Here is a 23,418-nt window from a genome sequence, read left to right as displayed (position 1 = left end):
AGCCGGTGACCATTGAGGATTGTTACAACTGGCGAACGGCCGGCCGAAGCTGCCGATGAGTCGAGGTTATCCCCTCCCCTAAAACTTCTACTCAAACCCCTTCTTCCCTTCGATTGATCCATCACCGTACACCTCCTTCCTCCTTCTTCGGTGGCTTGCCACCCCGGCCGAGCACCACCGTCTAAAACTACTTCTTCCTCCACTTAAGATCTTGTTCCCTATTTTCATGGACCGAACATAATCGCTCTTCTTCTACCAAAAATTGCCACTGCCAATTGAGAGTCGCCATCCACACCACTCGCCGGTGAGTTCCCCCTCTATGTTGATGCTTCCTTAGGCCAAGAAGGCCGCCACCAAGGCAGCTAGGGATGCTGCCCATCTCCTTCCCTTACTCTGTTTTGGCCAAGCATAGACGTTCCCACCGGCCGTCGTTGGCCGCTCTCCATCACCTGCCACCCCTTCTGGCTGCCACCTCGCTGGACCACAATCACGACAGCCACTGGTCCACCCTCTACCTTTTCCTATTTACCAAGAAAGAAAACAATAAGAAGGGGAGGAGGAGAGAGAGAACCCATCACTCTCTCTCTTATTTTTTGCTCTTCTCCCTCTCTCTCATCTCCCTCTTTCTCTCTCTAAAGACCTATGGACCCCGGTGAAGGCCTCATCTTCTTATTCCATGGACTTAGGTTGACTTTTGTAAAGAGGGTCTGAACCGTTCTGGTGCCCGGACTGTCTACCAAATCGATCACCCCAGCCCCGTTGAATGTTTCTGAAACCACAATTAATGAACCTTTTTGAATGATCTTGACCTTGATTGAATCGGTGCCCTATAATTTATTGAGCGAATCGTTTAGACCCAACCCATCCGAAACTATTGTACTTTCAGTCATGTCTTCTCTTATTATTTGTAATTTTATTAAAGTCATCGAATAAAAATTAATTTCACCTTTAATATTTTAAATAGATTTAGCGAAGTCACATAGCAAAGTTTGACAGTCTAAGACGAAAGAGATAAGTAGATTTTGCGCTTCTGATTATTTTTCAAATTATTATATTTTCTATGCATAAGATTTGCATGTGAAGATATCATATTTTTCTTAAAATAATAAATTGACATATGTGTTATAAAAATCACGCTTTATTATGAAAAACAGTTTTATAAATATTTTAATAAAAATAAATTTGTGAATATTTTAATAAAAATAGCTTTGTTATTAAATATGAATATGATCGTGTCATTTAGTATTTTTAATTTATTCATGTGTTTATTTTAAGAAAAAGATATAAATATTTCAAAAGCTCTCAAATAGTTATGAATGACCTCTATAATTAGGGAAGATCACACATGGAGCTAGCATCCATATGAAACACGACCCTACCGAGGGATACAAAGTTGGCATACGAAAAATGAATCTTTATTGATTACGAAATATGGCCATGTCACCTTGTAGAGTGACCGTAGCAAAAATATTTGTGAGCAATATTTTGAACTATGATATGCTAAATGGTAGAAGAATGATTTATGAATTTATTTACAAAATAAACTTGAAATTATGTTTATAAAATATCGATGGTTGTTGCGTGCACAATTGACGTTATGGCTTGCCTTAATATATTGTAGTATGAAATGGTTTATTTTTGCAATAACCGTTATTTTCATTAAATAATGCATTGACATTAAATGGTTTATTGTACTTAATCTACTAAGGTAGCGTAAAATTTACTTACTAAACTATGTTGCTCACATATCTTTATTTTTCTCTTTTTGGACAAATAGGGTTGGCAGGAATGAAGAATGGTCTGGGCTTAGAGTTCATGCTAGCAAGCTTGACGATCTATGTAGCATAACTTTAATTCTTCAGTGGATATGAATATTGAGGATTATGGCTTAGTATTTATAGTTGGATTTAAATCTTCTGGACCAATATTTATTTTATTATTTAATAGATTATAAAATTATATTTTTATTTATTTATATTTTGTTTGTAATGAATATAGAAGCTAAGGTATAATAGTCAGCTTCGTGTTGTTATGATCAATAGTATGGCAATGTTAATTCAGGGTGCCACAACTGTGATATTGTAAGTCGATGCATGGCCTTGGTCCACCGTCCACCCCTCGCTCTCCCCTCCTTAACTATTTTTTCTATTTTTAACATTCAATTTTTTTTCTGCCTCTATAAAGATAGAGAGAGATAAAAACGTTGGGTAAGGGGAACCTCGACTTATAACGATAAAATCGCAGTGCTGGCCAATTCTAGCATTAGAAAACGCCAGAGAGAAAAATGTAAATAAAACGAAAAGACCGTAAATTTAGAGAGAGAGAGAGAGGGCCGGCATTGAGATCGTTGGGAGAAGGAGAAGGGGGGTCTTCTGTTGGCGCCGGAGATGGGAGATTTGTGGGGAACAGATGAGTCCTTCGATTAGAGAGAGAGAGAGAGAGATTTGAGCCTTTCTCGAATCCGCCTGTTGGAAAGATCATTTTTTGGGGGGATTTGAGCCCTTCTCTTGGCCCGATCTCCCTCGAGGATCCCATCCTCGACGTGGCTTCGTCGCCATCCTGTCAGAGCTGGAAGTTGGGCGGATTTCAGGAAAGGAGATTGTATTTTTCTTCGAAAGGAACCTATATTCTCTTTTCTGGGATATTTTTTTTAGATTTTTTTGGGAGAAAATTGATATGTTTGCTGTTTTTGGATCTCTTCTGATTTGGATTGGAGCTGGAGGCACAAAAGGTTTTTAGGCAAAAAAGATTCCATCTTTATCCTTAAAAATCCCGATTTTCCTTTCTTTTTTTTGAAATTTGGGCTCTGGGGCTTCAATGGAGAAATCTCTACTTCTCTCCTAGTTCCATTCTGAAGAAGGAAGAGGCCGAATAGAGCTCCTTAGAGAGACTGGCTCTTTCACATCCAATCACTTCAATCTGTCGATCTCTCTCTCTCTCTCTCTCTCTCTCTCTCTCGTATTCTCCCTCTTGTGCATTGCTCCTATTCTATCATATCGGAGGTGAAAACCGGCATAATTTGGGAAAAAAGAGGATTTTTTTTTTAGAATAAAAGCATAGATTTTTCCTTATGCGATTTTTAGGTAAATCGGAGCCGTTTGCTCTCTAGACGAGTTGCATTCTAATGAAGAAAGGAAAAGAAAGAGGCTTTTCCTTTAAAATCTGAAGCCCTAACTCATATTCGGATGCTCATCAGATCCCCCCCAATCCTCGCATGTACAGAGTCGTTTGAATGCCGAAAATCCCAACTTTCATCTAATTTGGGCCATCCAGTTTCCCACCCATCTCCCCATATCCTACAAAATCCACCATTTTTAGATCCGGGGTGCTGGAAAGATGTCTTTTAAGAGTATAGTCCGGGAGCTGAAGGAGATGAGAGATAAGTTTGAAAGCATGTCGAGGAGGAGAGGAGGATTGGCGGAAGCAAGGGCCAGGCATAGGCATGGAGGGCCCCGGCAATCATGGCACCAGCTCGAGTATCCCCAGCAGGAACAGCAGCAGAGAAGGTGGGCAAACCTGCCCCCAGAGCTGCTGCTCGACGTGATCCAGAGGGTGGAGGCATGCGAGGTCTCCTGGCCAGCAAGGAGGCATGTGGTGGCCTGCGCAGCGGTGTGCCGAACCTGGAGGGACATCACCAAAGAGGTTGTCAAGACCCCCGAGCAATCCGGCAGGATCACCTTCCCTATTTCCCTCAAGCAGGTTGCCTTTGTCATCCCATTCCCTTATGAATTTGAGCTCAACTTTTTGTTGGATGAGTTTACAATGGCGAAGGGGAATTTGTTTTTGCTTTCATTCTATTGAAAATTGGATTCTTACACTGGTTGTCTGTTGAAAATAGCCGGGGCCGCGCCATTATCCAATTCAGTGCTTCATTAGGAGGGAACAGGCAACGTCAACTTATAGACTGTATCTTGGACTGAGCCCATGTAAGCCACTATTCTTCGATTTCATCCTTGTAGCGCAGGTTCTAGTTCCTTCCTTTATTTTTATTTTTCTTTCTATTGTCTGTAAGGAAATCTATCCCACTGCATGATTTGAAGGAAGATTATATATTGCCTAACATGATATCATCTTAAGTTCTGCCATGATTTATGCTTTGTTTGATTAATTAATGCTACAGGCCTCCCAATATGTGCACACAAATAATTATCTTGAGATGTGGCAAGAGGGGTAGGGTGTAACTTATGGGATTTGTTGCCAATTGCAAGGGTTTGGTTGATTACAGAGTTGCCAAATCAGCAGTTGCGGACCTGGTGAACATTTCGTGTGCATATCAAGGGCATCGCGAAGCATTTTCCTTGTCGAAAGAAAGAGGGTGAAATGGATCGGGCTGCCCAAGTTTTGTTATGCAATGAGTTGGTAGATAATTTGAAACTTGAAAATGAACTTCACAAACTCTACCGGAATTTCTTGTTCATCATTTGGTGAATCCTTTGATTGGGTTGATTGATGTCACGTTTAAAAAACACTAGCAATATCTGTTGCATCTGTGTAAATAGTATGCTCTTTTCCTTAAGAGGGACATAATATGAGAATGGTAGTGGCAATAGTACCTCAGAGAGTTGCATACATTTGGCATTTCATTCTTTATGCTTGATAACTGTTATCATCGACAACATTTATCTGCTTAATGCATATGTCAGATGGATTTTCGCGACCAGAGATCATTCATACAAGATCATATCAGGATTATACATCAAAAAAAGGCTAGTTCAAAGCGAAGTCAGGAATGCTTTAATTTTAAGATACAGTAAGGAATTGAGATATGCCTAGGCTCCGGCACAGGTTTGCTAATATTGATACTGTTATTGCAACTGCAGCTCAACAGGGGGAGAATGACAAACTTTTGCTGGCAGCCCGCAAAAATAGGCATGCTACCAGCACAGAGTTTGTGATATCATTGGCCTCAGATGATTTCTCTCGAGCCAGCAGCTCATATATTGGGAAATTGAGGCAAGTAATCTTGTGCATTGCAGTTAGTGTCACTGTTTTATCTTTCCTAGTCTCTGAGTAGTCTTTTGGGGAAATTGAACAGGTCAAACTTTCTAGGTACCAAGTTCACTGTTTACGATAGCCAGCCTCCTAGTGATGCTGCAGTTTCATCAAGCAATCGTTCAAGCCGAAGGATCCATTCCAAGCAGGTCTCCCCAAGAGTACCTGCAGGCAATTACAGCATCGCCACTATTTCTTACGAATTCAATGTCCTCCGAACCCGAGGACCAAGGAGGATGCAGTGCATCATGAACTCAATTCCAGTATTGGCAATTAAAGAAGGTGGCACTGCCCCAACTCCCACAGGCCTTATTCATTCCGTTGATGAACAGTTCTCCAGTTTATCAGTTGGGAAGGGCAAGGAACCACTTACAGTGTTCTCCTCTACAAGCCTTACTGGGCCATCTGCACCTGTTCCAAGCAACGAAGAGCCACTGGTACTAAAGAACAAAGCCCCTAGGTGGCATGAGCAATTGCAGTGCTGGTGCTTGAATTTTAGAGGGCGGGTGACTGTAGCTTCTGTCAAGAACTTCCAGCTCGTGGCAGCTGTGGATCCTTCCCACCAGGTCTCTCTAGCAGAGCAAGAGAAAGTAATTCTCCAGTTTGGGAAAATAGGCAAGGACATCTTCACAATGGACTATCTCTATCCACTCTCTGCTTTCCAGGCTTTTGCAATCTGCTTGACCAGCTTCGACACAAAGCCTGCATGCGAATGAACCGTGAAGATACAGAACTGTTTCTTCATTAGCTTTCCCGAATATTTGCTTCCTCGAAGTTGAAGCTGTAAATATTCTTCATGTGAACTTCTTTGCTTGTCATCCTCTGTCATTGTTGACAGCTTATTGGAGCAAATGGAGGTTATATTTGGGTTCAAGGATCATGTGAGGTTGGTGTCTTTGCATGTCTAAATTACCTTGAAAGTGAGGTAACCTTGTTGTCACTTACATATCTGTAACTCCTTTCTTATGCATTTTTTATATTAACTATATGGAGATTTGAACTGTATTCTCAATTGCATGAAGGGCATAACTCATGCTATCAAATGTAAACCTGTCTGGTCTGATTGAGTTATCTGAGTTGCATTTATAATGCATGGAAACATAATTTATAGCATTATTACAATACATAGTATAAATAATTTGTATATGTGAGTCCAGGTAGTTGCTGTGATAGTTGTTGCACTCTGATAGCTACAATGAGATTGCCAGCATCAACAATTTCTAGTATCTTTTTCATGCTCCGCTGGTACATTCTTCAGAATATTTTGCATGGCTGTTGATTGTGGAAGTGCCATCTTGTTCAGCCTTTCCCTTCGCTTTTCTCTTCACAGCTATACTGAGACTTCTGAAGGTTCTCCTAGTCGCCGTCACTAGATTCCATGAGAAGTCCTCTAGGATGCTTCCTGATGTTTGAGAGTTTCTGAGCTGCTCACAGCACTCCTCAAAGTTTCAATTGATTCGGCATTTTCCTTCATTTGAGAGGCTTACCTGGTTTGATAGGGAGAACCAGGTGAATGCCTGGATCTCCTCCGCTGCAAGGACTCTCATGTAGCAATGAGTTGTTGATGCTCTGCACATTGCTATTGATGCTTGCAGTGATTGCTGGATTTTTATTACCTGTATGATTCAACAACTGTTTCTGGATCTCTTTATTACTGCTGCTTGCCTCGGCTTTGTTGTTGTTAAGCCTGCGGCCTCTGCGAGTGTGGAGGATGCCTTGCATGTTTGCGGTCTCATGTCCTATAAACATGGTAGCCCCTTTGTTCTCACCTGCTAAGGTTATGATTCTTGTTGTGCCCTCGCTTCCCCAGCTGCTGCAACTGCCCAAGATTCAGCTTTTGGACCAATTTGGGCAGGCCCTCCTTGATCTCTTTATGAAAGCTTGCTCGTTCTCCAGGGGATGGTGGAGTCCATGGGATACTTCTAGGCCTAGGCCCCATAGTTTTCTCCCTTCCTTTGGAACCTTTCAGATTTGCCTGTTGCCCTGAGCTTCTAAGTTGTGTTACGAGCTCTCTTGTGGCTGGATGTAATCTGGATGTCTGGGAGTCAGGTTCAGCACTAGATGACATGATTTCCATTCCGTTCTTTGACTCACCACTAGACAAAGTTGATTTCTTGGCTAGCTGTACTTCTGGTTTTGTTTTAGGCTCATCATTTTTATTTCCTTCAGATACAGTTTCTGACTCAGGGCTTCAAGGTTCCATATTTTTTTCAGGTTTTCCTTCTACTTGTAGCTGATATGAGGTTTACATGTCTTGTTTTAATTCTTCATCCTTCTGAGGCTTTTCCTCTACTTGTGGGAGCTCGGATGGTTCGCTATCTTCCTCTGATTCCGTACCTATTCGGCGTCCTTCTTCTACTAGGGGCGGTTCCTGTTTCTTGGCTAGGTTTGTTGTAGAATTTTCTTCCGTGATTTCCTCAGGTTCTCTTTCAGATATATGATTTTGGCTACGAGTTGTGCTAAGAGCAGTATCAACGGATATGTTTTAGGCTCCAAGTGCTCCGTGGGCTGGTTTCCAGCCTCGGTTCTCCTGGAGCAGCTGGAACTAGTTTGGATGGGCTTTGTTCTTGTGCTTGAGGTCTATTTGAAGGCTCGGGTTGGGGTTGCGCGGTGGTCTGAGAGAATGGCTCAACGGGGGCTGAGACACTTCCTGAGTTGTTGCTTCTTGTTGTGGCTCGGAGGTTTCTTGGGGTGGTGAGGGAGATCTTGACCTTGTTGGAGTTGGAGATGGCTCTGAAGATCTTCTAGAAGATGGTGATGGTTGCTGCAGCTATGTTTGTTCTGCTGGCTGCTTCTGAGATGATTTCTGTGACAGCGACGGTGAGGGCGATGGTGGTGGAGCTCGAATCCTCCTGATCGGTATTTCTGTTGGAGTGGCTGATGGGGATCGGTATTTGTTTGTGTGGCAAACTTGTTCTAATAAGTTTGCATCCGATTCTTCAGGGACTCGTGGTAGTTTTTCAGGATTGGTTTACCCAAGAAACTGCTCGAGGAATTTCAAGTCTTAGCCTACAACAGCCATTACCTGAATTGGTTGAACCTTTGTTAGCAGAGTCCAGAATAGAGGATTAGACTAATTCTTAGAAAAAAAATATGGCTGTGCATTGACCTCGCACATTATTTTGAATCTTGATGATCGGCCAACCATTCTTCAGCTGTACATGAAACTGTCTAGGTTCAGAAATCTTCTACTCCATTCCCTTCTAAAGTTTAATATTTGTCTGTGTTAACTTGGGACGAAATTAATTGGTTTTTTACATAACACCGTCTCTCAAGCTCCAATTTTACCTCGTTTTCACAAAGTTCCTACAGCCATATTAATTCAGAATCCTTGATGCACATCATGAGACTTGAAACTCCCGCCTCCTTCATCAGGAGGGCACCAAATTGCTAGGTTAATCCCTGCTGGCAACAGAACGCAGTTGCTATCATTTACATAAGCCTGTGCGACTATTTTTGCTGTGGCTGGTGTAGCCAGGCAAAAGGGAACGGTCCATATAAACTTGTGTATTAATTTTCACTTCACGTCAAGTATAGTCTAGTTTTTGCAGCAGATGTATCTTTGACACGACCAGAATTTTAATCTGAATCTACTTTTGTTGAGGCTTGTCTAGTATGTGTATTTATTTAACTTCTTTTACCATTTAAATTTACTTTCTGCATCAAATATATCTTTGTCATGGCGCTTAGATTCGGTCAGCTGCTACGCCACCGTGCTTTCTTCAGGTCTGCGATCCATTTCCAACCAGGATGGACCTTTCTTCGGTCCAAGCTGTAGAAGCGCGCACGCATGTGCCACTGCTACTATTCATCGCAGGAAGCCGATCCCGCTCGTGATGTCAGCCAACATACACAGGCGTGCTAGGGTCTAGCATCCTGACACGTATACTAGATTCGAGTCAGATATGGTGGGAGCATTACGTGGCAGGGTGCTGTCCGCCTTGCAGGAAACTTGCAACCACGAGTTCCATTCCGACACGCTATGACTTTTCCGCACCGACAGGTCGCAGCCGCGCCAAATCAACGGTGACCAGCTCGCTTTCACTTTGTCGTACGGAGGTTGATACCCTGCCGCGTGGCCTTGGGTTTAGGGTGCAGATAAAACAAATTCCTATTTACATTTATAGAAAAGATATACTATCCTTTTCATTAAAAATATATATTTTCGAACTTAATGCGATCTTATCCTTGAAGGAATACATGCATTTATTTTTATTTGGGTCGATGCACGAAGTTCCACTCTTCCCAATATTATGCAAAATTCGGTACTACAAATCGACCATTTTAGTTGGATATCAAAAATTTCCGTGTGTGATAGCACATGCACGTTTCAATTATTAAAGCCCTAGCATGCGCTGGTGGGACTCGCTTTCTGCTCCTACATCGTTTTGGTTGATTTATATTTTCAAAATCAGTTTCAATGGTTGTATGATTGGCAAAGGCTATAAAGATGGAGCTTGGTTCATGATCCAATGCCCCTACTCGAAGTTGATTGCAGCAGGTGGGTCATTGATTTTTGATGTCTCGATCATGAGAGTGGTGCTTTTGTGATAGAGCATTCTAGAGCATTCTAATTGTTTTTTACAATATCCTAAACCATCTGTTTTATCTAAAAAAAAAACAAACACTATAAATATAGGGTTATAGATTTAACCGTCTATGCAGCAAATCATGTTGGACATAAAGTCTTCCCTTCTCAAGTCCTAATATAACGGCAGATAACTATATATTTATGACAAGATCATGATTAAATCATTTAATCATTTTTTTAAAAAAAATAAACAACATAGTCCTTTCTTAAATTAGCAAGTCATCTAGTTGGAACCGATCTCCATTTTAGCTGCCCAATTAGCCCAATGCTTGAATCAGAAAATTAACTCATCACAGTTTCTTATCAGATAATTAATATTTTTTCTTGAAACATCTTTTCCTAAATCCGGGATGTCGATTTAGTTTCCCCGTCTTGTAAAATAATTTGACCAAGATTCCTCAGAATGGCTTTCGTAGCTCATCCACCCAATCCACCTTCTAGAAAAAGCCGAGGGCGCGTACGCGAAATCCCCAAACCTAGTTATAGTTGTTGTCCTCCTCTTTAGCTTTGTCCTGTTCTTTTCATCTCTTTCGTCCCTTCTCCTCTATTCTCTCTTCTCCATCCACTCGATTAATAGCAGTAATACTCATAATCATCATCCATCGATGGAGCCGTTGGAGGAGGCGGTGGAGGAGTACAGCTGGAGGGAGGTGGTGCTGCCATCGCTGATTCCGGTGGTGCCGGAACCGGAGCTGGAGAGGGAGACCGGCGAGCGGCGGCGGGGGAGGGACATCCTCATCGCGGTCGACCACGGGCCCAACAGCAAGCACGCCTTCGACTGGGCCCTCGTCCACCTCTGCCGCCTCGCCGATACCCTTCACCTCATCCACGCCGTCTCCAGTAAGTAGTATGCGCAAATGGACCAGAATACCCCCTCTTCTCCTCACCGAATTCTCTTTTTCTTCCCCTCGTATATATAAATATTTCTAATGATTTATAAATCCATAGGTGTGCATAACGATCTGGTGTACGAGACAAGCCGGGAGCTGATGGAGAAGCTGGCGGTCGAGGCCTTCCAGGTGGCCATGGTACTGTTTTCCCCATTCTCCTTTTTCTTCCCTTTTTCCTTCGAGGAGGCCCCGGGAAAAGAGAGCGGAAGGCGGGCAAGGGTAATTTGGGTATTTTGAATTTTTTATTAGGTGAGGACGAAGGCCAGAATCGTGGAAGGTCACGCCGGGAAGGCGATATGCGGAGAGGCGGAGAAGCTGAAGCCGGCGGCCGTCATCATGGGCACCCGTGGCCGCAGCATCCTCCAGAGGTAATGATAAATATCTAATTATATTATCAAAGATCGACCGTTGTTGTCGTATTTAACATTTCCTATATTGCAGCGTGCTGCAAGGCAGCGTCAGCGAATATTGCTTCCACAATTGCAAAGCAGCACCTGTCATCATCGTCCCCGGCAAAGGTATTCATTGATTGGTAAATCTTCTCCAACTAATATTTAATCTTCACTTCTAGTTAACGCTGATCATCTTCTTTTTTTTTCCGGTTTCTGTTTGGCAGATGCTGGCGAACAGTCTGTGATCTAATTGCCCATGACATCCGGCAAGCTATTATTCCAGCCCCCTTTGTTAGTTTTTACCAGTGTGTTGTATTCATGCGTCTGGATTTCATCGTATGTATGAACATGTAAGAGTTTGTTTGGTGGTTTGCGTTTTCATTTGGGTGCCATTATTACGACTTGCATGCAACTAAAGCTTTGTTTTAGCAACGAGAATGCTCTCTCAAGAACAGCTTCCCAACATAAACTGCCCAGAAAAAATGAAGCGGAAACAGGCAAAGCAAACAAAGAAAAATTAGACATATAATTTGTGTTAGCCAGCACTGCCTGCTTCTCCGTATTTATTTAGGGGACCAACAAATTGTTCACAAAAGAATACATAACAGCAAACCGGAGCAGTTGATTGCAGCACGTAAAGCACGAGGAGAATTTCTACTTAAATATTCAGCATTCCGCTGATAGCATCCGAAAGGCATGATACACATGCAACTGTAAAAGAGCTACACAAGAAGCTTGCAAACATAAAACTTGCAGCATAAATCTATCAAAATCTTTGTGCTTAGACCTGAACTTAGGTAAGAGACTCCCTCTCATACTTTACCACCTCTCCTTGGTGATTTCTGGCGAGGGATGGATTGGGCTGCCATGAGCGCTACCCTAGTCGGCTCCGATGGGGTAAAGCCCCGTGCTTCCATCGCATTGTTTATCCTCTTCGCATCTTCCACAAACCCACCTGCCAAAAGACCACTTACAATCCTCTCAAACTGATCGGCTCTCAGTAACTTTTTCCTTGCCTCCAAAATCTTGAGAGACTTGCGAGCCTTCTCCCCTTGCTGCGCCCTAGCATACATGTCACACAGGCTAACATGGATCTCAAAGGGAGCTTCTCCCATTTGAGTTATCTTGTTCAGCAACCTCTCTGCCTCTTCCACTAGCTGCAACCTGCCTAACCAGTCCACCAGAACGGCGTATGTTGCAATACCTGGTCGGAATCCATCCCTCTCAAGAGTAAGGAGCAGGTCCAAGGCTTTGTCCAGGAGATTCTTCTTGACATATGCAGCCATCATGCTGGCGGTGCATCGATCATCCGGCTTGTGGCCGGCTTTCATCATGTGATCAAAGTGGCCCCGAGCCTGATCAGGATCGCCTGCCTGGCCATAGGACTCGATGAGCAATGTAAAGGACTCCAGAGTCGGTTGGATTCCAGCAAATTGCATTGTGTTCATTATCCTCTGCGCTCCGTCAACTTGGCCACGCTCCCCGAATGCTTGCAGCAGCTCCATGTAGATCTCCTTGGTGGGTTTGATATCTCTCGACTCCATTTCTCTTACCAGTGCCTCGCCTTGCTTTGGAATGCCGGCCTTCACATAAGCTGTGATCATTGAACTGTAAACCTTCAAATCTGGTTGAAAACCCTCTTTCCTTAAGCTTTCGAATGCCTCCTTTGCACGATCAAGGTTGCCTGCCCTGCTGTACATATGAACTAAGATGATGGATGTGAGAACATCAGGCTTGATACCCCTTTCAGTCATTTTCTGCAGAATCTTCTCAGCATCTTCTATGCGGTCTGCCTTAGCATGGGCATCGATTAGTTTCGAGTAATCACGGATGTTTGCGTCAAAAGACTCCTCAGTCAAGAGGTGTTCAGCAACCTGCAAATTACAGTAAGACAAGCATCACACAGAATAATCTAAATCAAACAAATGCCATCGGATTGACAGGTTGGGAAATGATCATGCAGACGTAAATGATGTTTGAAGACAAGAAAGATCAGAGTTAACATGACATAAATCCACAATCAGGTTTTTTTTCTCTGTCCTCTTTTATTCTACAAGCAGCAAAAAGATGATTAGGTCATTGAATTTAACAGTTTCATTAAACAAACAAAACTGAGGGCACCATGCTCTCTGTTCCCGTCAAACGAAAATTTGGAAATATGTTCCATATTCAGTGGCCAGTCAAGATATGCTAAGCCTAACAATATAGCATACAAATGCAACAACATAAGGGTTCTGCCTTCTTTGTACTAACTAATTAATGTTTTCACATATTAAACCTTCAAATCAAACTGTAAACACAAACAAGAAAATTTATGCAATCTATTTGCATCAGTTCATCATCCAACTTCATCTAAGTCTCCAGTGGCCTCCTTGTCGCCTGTTGTGTCTCAATTTGAAAGGCATCCTCCTTCCTGTGAGATGTTTCAGACCCATTCTGCACATGACTACAACACCAATGACAGCTGTCCCTAATTTTTTTCCTATGCTGGTGCTACTCCATAGCCCCATCTAGCACTAGCATATGATACCCGTGGCTTTAAAAATTTGTTACTCCACCCTTCAAACATCTACTACTACGATTTGATATATCCACAGCCCCATATGGCTACCGAAGTATAACCCCTGCTATATATCTGTCTCAAGCATAGAGCTAATTTCCCAACCACAAATCTCGCCGATACATTATTCAGTCTTGACTAGAAGGGCTATAACTAGATACAAGCCTATAAAGATATATACCAAAGATTCATAAAGGAGACTCGCAAATGCCAACCAAGACTAAGTTGGGGCAGATCCAATTCTACAATCCAGAAAACCTTCTTGCCAATGAGATAAAGATTAATAAACTTATCCATGATACAGTAACACCTTTTTTGGAAGCCCAATTCACATCTTCCATTCTTTCAAATGAGAATATGGTGATGTGAGGATCACCAGTAAACACTTGTTACAACCAATACGTACTCTGCCTCTCTTATCCATTCCGCAGCTTTGAACAAAAGTTCACCTCCATGATATCCACAAACAAGTTTAACGCACGGATGGAATCTTTAGCTTTGTCGTAAAGCCTGAATTCACAAAGCAACGATTATCACAGAGGTTTTGACAAATTCCATGTATGACATTTCTCTCATGTTTGAGTTCCTAACTAGTTTGACCTTAAATCCTAGCCGAGTATTTTGATTTGGTTACCCACAGATATGATGCATTGATACATGATTCAAAGGAGTTGGTGATGCTTCTTTTTGTCTTTTGCATGTCACCCACACGATTTCTGTTTCAAAAACAAATCCTCACTGAACTTATCATTGATTTCTAAGTATAAGCCACCAAAACCTAAAAATCAAATGGATTATAGAATGAACTATTCGAACGTGATGCAATCTTACAGTCATCCAAATGTCCCAATCATCTCAAGAAATTCATCAAATCACAGAATATTAAACATAAAAGTTTGAATTACTACTTGTCAAGCTACATTTGGATCAAAGTATTTCTGAAATTTGAACGTGTACAAGCAGACTAAATAATTCGATATCCTATACATGATGGAACCTCATGATTTGTGTAGTTGATTCGAAAGGGTTTATGTCTCAGAGTGATCATGGTGACAGTCTACAATCCGATAACTTTGATGGGTGATTTGTGGATTTACTAGATATTAATAACATTGACTAAAAAATGTAAATCATCAGCAGACGAATGCCCAATAGCAGAACTTATCTCAAATATAGAAGAATGATAGGTTTCTAATATACAATTAACTAACTTTCAGAGATAAAAATCCGAAGGGAAAAAAATTGGTAGAACCGACCTTAAAGTACAAATCCACATTGCGTTCTTTGATCCTATCAAGCAAGGCAAGCCAATCGACCTTCTTTGGCTGGAGGAGTTCCGCCCATTCAGCCAGTACTGGCGTGGGGTCATCCCTCTTTGCTTTCAAGGCAAGGAGCTTCTCCTCAACCTTCTTACATTTTCCCTCAACAGGCTGCGGCTCCTCAGGCACAATGTGCTTCTCAGCCTCCTCCACCCTCTCGGCCACCTCTGCCCACTTCGGATCGGACAAATCCAACCCATAGATCTTGTACTTGATCTTCCCCTTTCTCAGGGGTAAAGCTAACACCTTTGTCCTCCCACCCTTCTCTGCTTCTACCCGGCTACTTTCCGGATCAACCCCAGAGCCCGAACTCGATGCTTCTTCTTCCTCTTCTTGTTTCTTGGCTTGCTCCCTCATCTGATCCAAGCTCCGGTAGAACTCGACCTCCTCCAATTTCTCGCGCGCCCACTTGAAGCGGAGCTCCCGAAGCATGGGTCCCCGGATGCCGATCTCCGCGGCGAAGTGGCACATATCCTTGACCTCATCGGAATGAAGATACTTCTTGAGCTCCTCCCTCATCCGGTCCCTCCTAATGGCCTCGTGGACCGAGTTGCTCACCTCCCATATGGTCTTCCACAAATCCTCGCTGAGGTCGATCGGCGAGTCGGCAGCGGCGGCGCCGTCACCGGCCTTCTCCATCTCGGCGACGACTTTCTGACAGATGACGAGCAGCATGGCGTCTAGAGTTTCTTTGGCGAGGGTCGGATAGGCCTCGACGAGCTTGCCGCGGATCGCCCAGACGAATCGAGAGAGGAACTCGTTCATGGCAGCGTCCTCCTCCTCCAGTTCGGAAGCAACTGGGGTGGTCGATTGGAGGATCCGAGAGGGGGGAGAGGAGAAGGAATCGGATTGGGGTGGCGAAGGAAGGCCATGGAGGGATCGAATCGGGGGAGGAGTGAGAGGAGGAGAGGACGGGGGAGGGGAGAGGGAGGGGAATCGAACGAGGAGGAGGCGAGGGTTTCGTCGGAGGTGAGAGACGAGGAGAGCTCTCATGGTGGAGAGAAACCCAAAACCCTAACGCTAACCCTAGAACCTTAAACCCTAACCCTAATTATCGAGAGGAGGAAGCGGGAGGAGAAAGAAGCGGCTGGCGATCGGGAACGAAGAAAGGAGGAATGGCAACGCGTCGGGTTCGGGTCGGATCCTGAAAGATCCGCACCCAAAAACCCGCAAGCCCATTGGATTCCTTTGCACTGCAATATTGGAGAGATTAATTATTTATATAACCAAAACATTCTCTTGAGATTTGTAGACTTGAATTTTTTTTCCCTTTTCTTTTTTTCTTTTTTTTTTTGATAAAACGGACTTGAAGTATTTTCAGTCACCTAACAGAAACTGAAAGCATTTTATATTTTGATGCATTGAATACTAAATTCAGATTTAACACAAAATTTAGTAGATAATTACAAGAATGATAACTTAAGGTGTGATTTTTTAAGCTAAACATGTATTCAGAAAGGCAAACGGAGCCGCAGACTGTATAGCTTCATATATGGTCAGTCATTCTGAAAGTATCTTATGGGTTAGAAAAAGGGAGTTGCCTATTTATTACATATATCCGCACTCGAACTGTATAAATCATTCACTTTAGAAAAAAAAAATATTAGTAGCATTGTTATGTATTTATCAATTAATAATTAATTAAAAAGCAGCATATGCGCATGTCAAGCAAAATGGCAATGAGTTTTCTGTAAGCACATGATCATCTAGCCTATCACGAGGATAAATTTACATCAATCATGGCTGCGGAACTGGCTAGGACTTCATTAGTCCCTTTGGCAGGAGAGGTAATGGGTCCATCAAAGATCGGTAGAGCTTGGCCAATTAGAATTTTATCCCAAAAACTTATCATTTTTCAGGCACATCCCTTGACCTCTTGTAAGCCCACATAACCTCAGTTCAGTCCTGGTATAAAAATTTTGTTGGATTAAATTGACCGGCTTTGCTTATCCTAAACAACAAGACATGCAAATACAAACTAAATTTAATATATATATATTTTTTAAAAAAAAACACATGCATAAATGCTAAAGTTGAGCTTTTCTCTCAAGATTGCTTGTTTCATTTAAATCCTAAATCTTTAGCATGCAAATTTACTACCATGCTTCTTGATTAAAGATTTATAACAACAACAGCAACATCAACAATAGGGTAAGGTACGCATTATACCTAGGGTAACATTTATATACCTACATATGTTTAGAATTGCATGATAAGGTTCCATATTGATAATCCGAGCGATTGGATATAATATGTTACCTCTAAACTATTCACTACATCAGAAACCATATGAATAGAAGACTCCTATATTGTCTATCGACTGATCAAAAATTGAACAATTTAAATAATATGGAACAATGGATTACTTAATGCTTAGGCTAGAGGTCTTTAGATCACATGAGTTTTTGTATGCGAGCATATCAGATGTAGCAAATCATAATTAATAGCTTGAATCATTGATGTAGGACCTCCATCATCTAATTTATAAAAGAATATAATGTAAGAATTACACTGGGTATAAGTTGATTCTAACCCTCGACGATGACACATACGCGGTGGACATGAAAGGTTGAATAGATTTTTTTGACCCAATTTAATTAGCTCAACATAATAATTGATATCGCAGATCCAAATAATGCATTTATTTTTTTGAGATTGGCATTTACATTTTGTTATTTGTGTGCTGCTATAGTTTTTTTCAGACAATGCTATGTTTAAAAGCTAATCAGTTTCATTCAAAAATATGATATCGTATGTTGAATGGATATGATATTAAGTGGACTCTCCACCTTTTAATGGCTTATCTAGTCATCGCCCACACGTCATCTAATGGTCGTCCACTTTATCAAACAACAAAATATCGTGCAGTCATGGATTCTCAAATTTTTTGTCTCTACATTTAAATCATGACAACATGCTTCCTTCTATTAGCACTAGAAGTGCATTGCAATTCATGCCTCTGTGCGCAAAAATACCATTCAAAAATGTAAACAGGTATGAACCCTTAGCTGCAGTAGTCCATTTTTTTCTGATTGAAGCCATTGCTAGCGAGATTCAAAATAATGACTCACAAACGTAATGCGGCATTTCTCGACTTGTTGTGCACAAATATCTCCTATTTGTCTTGGAAGATTACGAGCATTCCCATCCAAAATAGAGTAAGAAAAGCAGACCTTCATCTCTCCTATTGAAATAACAGAAAAGAATGAAAAATTATTAGTTGAACCAAATCCACTCAGCGGTGAATCAATCCAACCATGGAGCAACAGTGCAAACATGCCTTAGTTACTTTGTTTTTCCTTCTTCTTTCTTTTTTTCTTCATGTTTGCGCATATTGCTCCATGGTTGGACTGATTCACCGCTAAACTGGTGTCAACTGTTGAGCTAGTGGATCTGATCCAACAAAAAATGTCTAAGAGAAGATGGTAGTCCTTAACTTCTTTCGGCGTCTAAATGGGCCTAAGAAAAGGCAGAACACTTTGCTATCTCAGGAAGTAAGGAGGATCTTTGTGACCATTAATACGCATGGACTAGGAACCCACTTTTAAACAAGAAAAAGGAATGGAAGATAAAACCAAACCACATAAACCCATGGGGAAGGTGGCTTGAAGGTGCAGTTGAAAGCTAGGCAAGATATTTGGGGCCAATTCAGGATATTGGAACAATATCTAGATATAATGGTCCACCTAAAAAATTTAAAATGAAAGGTCGGGCATCTGTGGCAGCTATGTCTTCAAAGTTACGATAACAGTTTTATTCCAAAAAAAAAAAGTTTGCAAATTGACTGATGTTCATGCTTGTCAAGACTTCATCGAATCAAGTAGTAATAAATTGGTAAATGCATGTTATCGAGTAATTTTTGTCTATATGATCATTTTAAATAATATTATTAAAAAATCATATTCTTGAAAGGAACAGAATTTTTGCATAGGAAATTGGGTTTCAGGAGATTGCAAAATGGAAAACACTAGGGTACTTCCATCTCCTTTATACCTTGATATTGTCTTCTTTGAAGGCATAAACCAAGACAAGCTGCAAATTTTGATTTTTGAAAGTTTATATTATTTTAAACAGCTTGTTATAGATCGTGGATAGAATTTATGATTTTTTTTTCAGTCCTTCAATATGAAAATAATGGGAGAACATTAACATCACTTCAAGAGTTCATTCCAATGAAAACTCAAAGTTGTTTCATGCTTGATTAGATCAATTAGCCATATTTGTAACACCATGTACTGTAAATATGGTACACATTGTTCTTTTTACTGCCACGGCATCTCAATGTATACCTACTTTCTTTTTGGAGGTGGATGATACATATGTACTTAGTAAAAAATCTTCGATCTTCGAATTGGATATTTAACCTCCAATAAGTTTTAATATATGCTTACATCTCCATTTCGAGATTGTGAGGTAAGATATCGCCTGCAAAAAAAAGAAGAAGAAAAAAATCAAGAAAAATTAATGTCATTTTGAATAGTTCTGAATTCTGCTAGCATGATATTATCTTGACCTATTATTAAACAATTAATTTTGTAAAGTATGGTCTCATATGAAAATGATCAACCATCCTATGACCATGCATAGAGATGGGTTCCCTTGGTGGAAAACATCTATGGTGAGGAAGAGAATGAAGTTGAGCTTTGAATTATCTAATGCTGCCCTTTGCTACATATTTAATTCCATGTCCTTCAAATAGGATAGTCGTATCTTTACCTTGCAATGATTGAAAGGGAAAGGCAGGTCCCCTTCCTTGATGGAATTCCACACCATAGAGGTTCTGCAAGCCAGTGTTCCAAGAAGGAGAACATCCATGGACCTGAAAATGTCCTTAAAATGTTACCGAGGGTTGGTGGCCACCACTAGTCTTACACCATTCTCTCATCTTAATAAATTTCATGAACGTGGTTTTAGAAGTACTGAAGTAATTACACTGAGACTCGAATCCAAGATTGTCTCAGGATCTGATGCAGGCAAGCTCATGGTTCTATGGGGAACTGTATCTGAGGAACCCACAGCCATGTCAAGTCCACAACAAGCAGCTGTTGGATGCAAGCAGTTGAACTGAATATAAGAGGGGTCCAATTGCTCAAATGGCATATCAATCATTGGCATGACTCCAGAATTGCAAGCTAGGTTTATCTATACAATATCAAAAAGATTTCAGATTAATAAATAACCATAAAGAATCTAATAATTTTAGCTAATATGACACGGCAAATAGAGTTCGGCAACCAAATAAATGCTGAATTTTAAAACCATCTCTTGCAACAACTTATCTGACGATCAAACTAAGAAGGGTACAGTTTTTTTTTTGTTTTTTTTTTTTTTTTTTTTTTGAAATAGACAACGACTGGTGCCACTTCCTTTTACCAAGCAGCAAGAGATGATGGTACTATCCAAGTAAGATTCTTTTTTTCTTTTTATGATGATCCATGCAAAGAAAGATTCGGTGGTAGAAGGTTGTACATTTTGGGTGCTCCAAATGCGAGTGCATTAGCTTTTTCTCAGAGCCCCTCGCTAACAATGACCACACTAAGGGCTAAGCCAACAATTTTTTCTCTTTTTTTCCCATATAGCATCAATTGAGACCATCAAATGGTAAGTTCTCTTTCTATCAAAGACTATTTTCCTCTCTCTTTCATCTTAAAGAAGGAGGAAGAAATGCTACAGTTTTGAGATCAAAATTTTACTGCTAAAAAAAATGATGTAAAATTCACCTCTGTGTTGAAGAAATTATCAATGTTAAAGTCCAGCCTCGGGTTCAGAGCAGTGAGCTTCATGGACAAGAACTGTTACAAAACCAGAGACGACATAATAAGCGGGATTTTTTTTAAAAAAAAAATCAAAACCTTTTCGAACCTCCATGTCTTATTAAAAAGAAATGGGCCTATGGAGAACAGAGGAAGTTTGACAACTACCTCGACTTGCCTTTGGAGAGATCGAACATAGTTTATGATCTGATCAAGTATGCCGGCTTTCCCTGTGATGTTGCTGCACCCGGGCACCAACTCCTGCAAATACTTCATCCTCTCACTGATCCTCTCCCTCCTCACCTGCACCACAAAATGAGTCATCAGTTTGGAAACAGAGAGATACGGACAAGAGCAGAGCAGGGAGGAATGAAGGCTGGAAATGAGAAGCATGCGCTTACCCTCTCCGCCAAGCTATGGCTATCTGTGGCCTGGCCTCGACGCGCTCTAACGTGGATGTAGTCGGTCTTTGGTGGCTCTGCGTTCTCCTTGGAGGCGTCTCCCGAGGCTTCCTTTTTGTTGCCGGCTTGTGCTGCTCCTCGTCCTCCTCCTATGTCTTCTTTCACTCGCTTATCTTTCATGCCATCCTCTGCGGGGCTGCCGCACCCCACCTGTTCGCCAGGGAGATGAGTTTTACGCTTTGATTTGCATTTATGCTTGCCAGCAAATCTTGTTTTTGAGTTTTCTTTAATTCTCAGAGAAGGATTCCTTTGGAACTTTAACGTAGTCGGTTTGCAAGTTCATGTTAGAAAGTTTTATTTTGAATTATTAATAAAACACTAGAACGTTGAGCTGTCAAAAAAACAATTAATAAGAACTTTGACAAAATAAGTAGATATAATCGTGCAGAGAGTTGAGAAATATTTTGAAGTTGGCAATACCTTCATGATTTAAATTACAATATCATTATATCATAATTATTTCATCATTATTTCATGTCTAAGATATAGAAAAATACTGTCTTATTATTCTTGAGTTTGAAACATTCTGCAAGATCTTCAAAAACAAAAAGAATTAGAGGGAGAGGAATACTCAAGGTTACCTTTTGGTTAGAGATATTCTCGACCTTTCTCTTCCTCGAATAGTTGCTCTGTTCCTTGATGCTTGTTTCCACCTCCCCAATGGTGGCAGCACCAATAGTTAAATATTTAGTGGCAGCAGGATTTGGCGACCCATTGCCATGACTGCCAATTTGGTCATGAATGCGACTGAGATTGCTGCTTGTTTCGTGATCATCAGCGTCGTTGAGCGATTGCATTGAGTTGGGAAGATGCTGCTGCTGCCCATGGAGACATGGAGTGAAATCGGAAGGAGGAGCTTCGAGCCATTGCACCATCTTGGAGCCAGTGAATTGAATAAAAAATAATTATTGAATCCTTAATCTTCTTCCCAAATACATATACGTAGGCCACGGAAGAAGGAATGGAGCTAGTTCCCTGACTCTATTGCTACTCTCTTTCTATTTTCTTGGAGAGGTTTCGTGGAGAGAAGAGAAATATATATGCATAGAGGAGGAGGGATCGGATCACAGGGAGGATGAGCATGAAGGAGATGGGAGGGTGACAGGCTGGATCCGGGGAGCATAGATCAGAGAGCCTCCTATCCGGCATCCATAATCGGGGTCCACCGTGACATGACCGACACGTGGGCGTGTCTAGGAGATCCTAACCAGAGACAGAGGTACAGTTACCGCAGGTCACCGCACAACCTACTTTGGCTGACGTGGCGGACGCTTGCATTCTCGTCAAACCTGGCATTAGGAGGCCTATCCTCTTGCGACGTGTCGTACTGACGTGGAACTAAGAAAAGTGGGGACCACGAAAAATTCAAGTCGAAAATATATTGAATTGGGGAAAAAAAGGGGAAAGTTTTAAGGAGCATTGGATGGCTTTCATCGTGAAACTTTATTATAAAAAAAACTTAAAAACAGTAAAAAGAACTTTTGCAGAAAATTCTTTACATATTTTTTTGTTAATTTGAGAAAATTATGAACATCATTCTTTGGAGCATTATTACGAACGTTAAGGAACCATTGCAAAGTCCAAAAACCAAGATTTATTAAGTACAACAACATAGCAAAGTACTCAACTTGTTCATAATTTTTATTTTTAACATGCAACAATATAAATTTTTTGGTACCTAAAATACTTCATCATGCATAGACTACAATTAATATATTATAGAGGGAATGAGAAATTAAATTTTCTTTGTTTCAATGCTTCTCAATAACATGACGAAAATATCATAGTTAGGATATGTCAACATTTACATGACTATCCACGGGGCGAAGATAGGAGAAAAGGGAAGATAGATTTTGTATTTTTGGCAGGAAAAAAAATCTGGTGGGATGAAGGCAACATCCACCATGCCCCTCTTTTCTTGCATGGTTATCCTTTCTCGTCCTTCCAATTCAACATCTCATACTTGTTTCTCTATCCAATTCTTTATCATATACGCATGTATATATCCCTTTTTTGCAAATATTTTATTAAAAAGTGAGAAGTCTATTTTAAATATGAAAACTTCTCATAAACTTTATAATGAAGGACAACTTGATTGCACCAAAGTAGCACGAACCAAGTTGGGGTGTGTGTGTGCTTGGATACACATTGGGAGATTGAGATATTGGGAATTGAGAGTATGGGAAGCAAGGAAAAAACTTTGCTCCAAATGAATTACAAGGAAATTTTAAGCATGCATTTACTTTGCTATCTACTTGATGAGAAAACAATATTTATCATAGTACAGTTGGTTGGCTCTCCTTTTTCTCAAGGCTTATGTTTGGAAGAGATCCAGAATTACAACCCTCTCTCTCACATACAACAACGAGGGTATTACAATTCAGAGTCCAGTTTAGGATATCTTCAAAGAAGAGTTGGGTGCCATCTCCATTACACGAGTCTTCCATTCGACAGCCCCTC

General features: G+C 41.1%; 4 protein-coding genes across 5 annotated transcripts; 2 read left to right on the top strand and 2 right to left on the bottom strand.

Moving 5' to 3' along the window:
• The first annotated feature begins 2,261 nt into the window (after positions 1-2,261).
• TLP2 (tubby like protein 2) lies at positions 2,262-6,138 on the top strand. Of its 2 annotated transcripts, XM_008786679.5 has the most exons (5): positions 2,262-3,699; positions 3,839-3,926; positions 4,644-4,706; positions 4,821-4,953; positions 5,036-6,138. In XM_008786679.5, the coding sequence occupies exons 1-5, from the start codon at positions 3,337-3,339 to the stop codon at positions 5,706-5,708; spliced, it is 1,320 nt and encodes a 439-aa protein (XP_008784901.1). In that variant the 5' UTR covers positions 2,262-3,336; the 3' UTR covers positions 5,709-6,138. The 2 variants fall into 2 exon arrangements, with proteins under 2 accessions (XP_008784901.1, XP_008784902.1); XM_008786680.5 differs by lacking the exon at positions 4,644-4,706 and having other exon boundaries at positions 2,298-3,699.
• A 3,913-nt stretch (positions 6,139-10,051) lies between these two features.
• RD2 (Adenine nucleotide alpha hydrolases-like superfamily protein) lies at positions 10,052-11,246 on the top strand. The gene is made up of 5 exons (XM_008786678.6): positions 10,052-10,423; positions 10,532-10,611; positions 10,723-10,841; positions 10,915-10,991; positions 11,090-11,246. The coding sequence occupies exons 1-5, from the start codon at positions 10,189-10,191 to the stop codon at positions 11,113-11,115; spliced, it is 537 nt and encodes a 178-aa protein (XP_008784900.1). The 5' UTR covers positions 10,052-10,188; the 3' UTR covers positions 11,116-11,246.
• A 148-nt stretch (positions 11,247-11,394) lies between these two features.
• Positions 11,395-15,937, bottom strand: NFD5 (pentatricopeptide (PPR) repeat-containing protein). The gene is made up of 2 exons (XM_008786677.6): positions 14,682-15,937; positions 11,395-12,739 (listed from the first exon to the last, which is right to left on the bottom strand). The coding sequence occupies exons 1-2, from the start codon at positions 15,735-15,737 to the stop codon at positions 11,678-11,680; spliced, it is 2,118 nt and encodes a 705-aa protein (XP_008784899.4). The 5' UTR covers positions 15,738-15,937; the 3' UTR covers positions 11,395-11,677.
• A 2,980-nt stretch (positions 15,938-18,917) lies between these two features.
• On the bottom strand, positions 18,918-21,968 carry LOC103703728 (basic helix-loop-helix protein 79-like). The gene is made up of 7 exons (XM_008786676.5): positions 21,540-21,968; positions 20,899-21,108; positions 20,666-20,800; positions 20,465-20,536; positions 19,677-19,886; positions 19,461-19,563; positions 18,918-19,169 (listed from the first exon to the last, which is right to left on the bottom strand). The coding sequence occupies exons 1-7, from the start codon at positions 21,831-21,833 to the stop codon at positions 19,132-19,134; spliced, it is 1,062 nt and encodes a 353-aa protein (XP_008784898.4). The 5' UTR covers positions 21,834-21,968; the 3' UTR covers positions 18,918-19,131.
• Positions 21,969-23,418: the final 1,450 nt, after the last annotated feature.

This window comes from Phoenix dactylifera, chromosome 7 (genome assembly GCF_051530095.1).
Source record: "Phoenix dactylifera cultivar Ajwa chromosome 7, Ajwa_hap1_PhDact_Kaust_v1.1, whole genome shotgun sequence".
Taxonomy (NCBI): Eukaryota; Viridiplantae; Streptophyta; class Magnoliopsida; order Arecales; family Arecaceae; genus Phoenix; species Phoenix dactylifera.
This window is presented reverse-complemented; position numbering and strand designations above follow the sequence as displayed.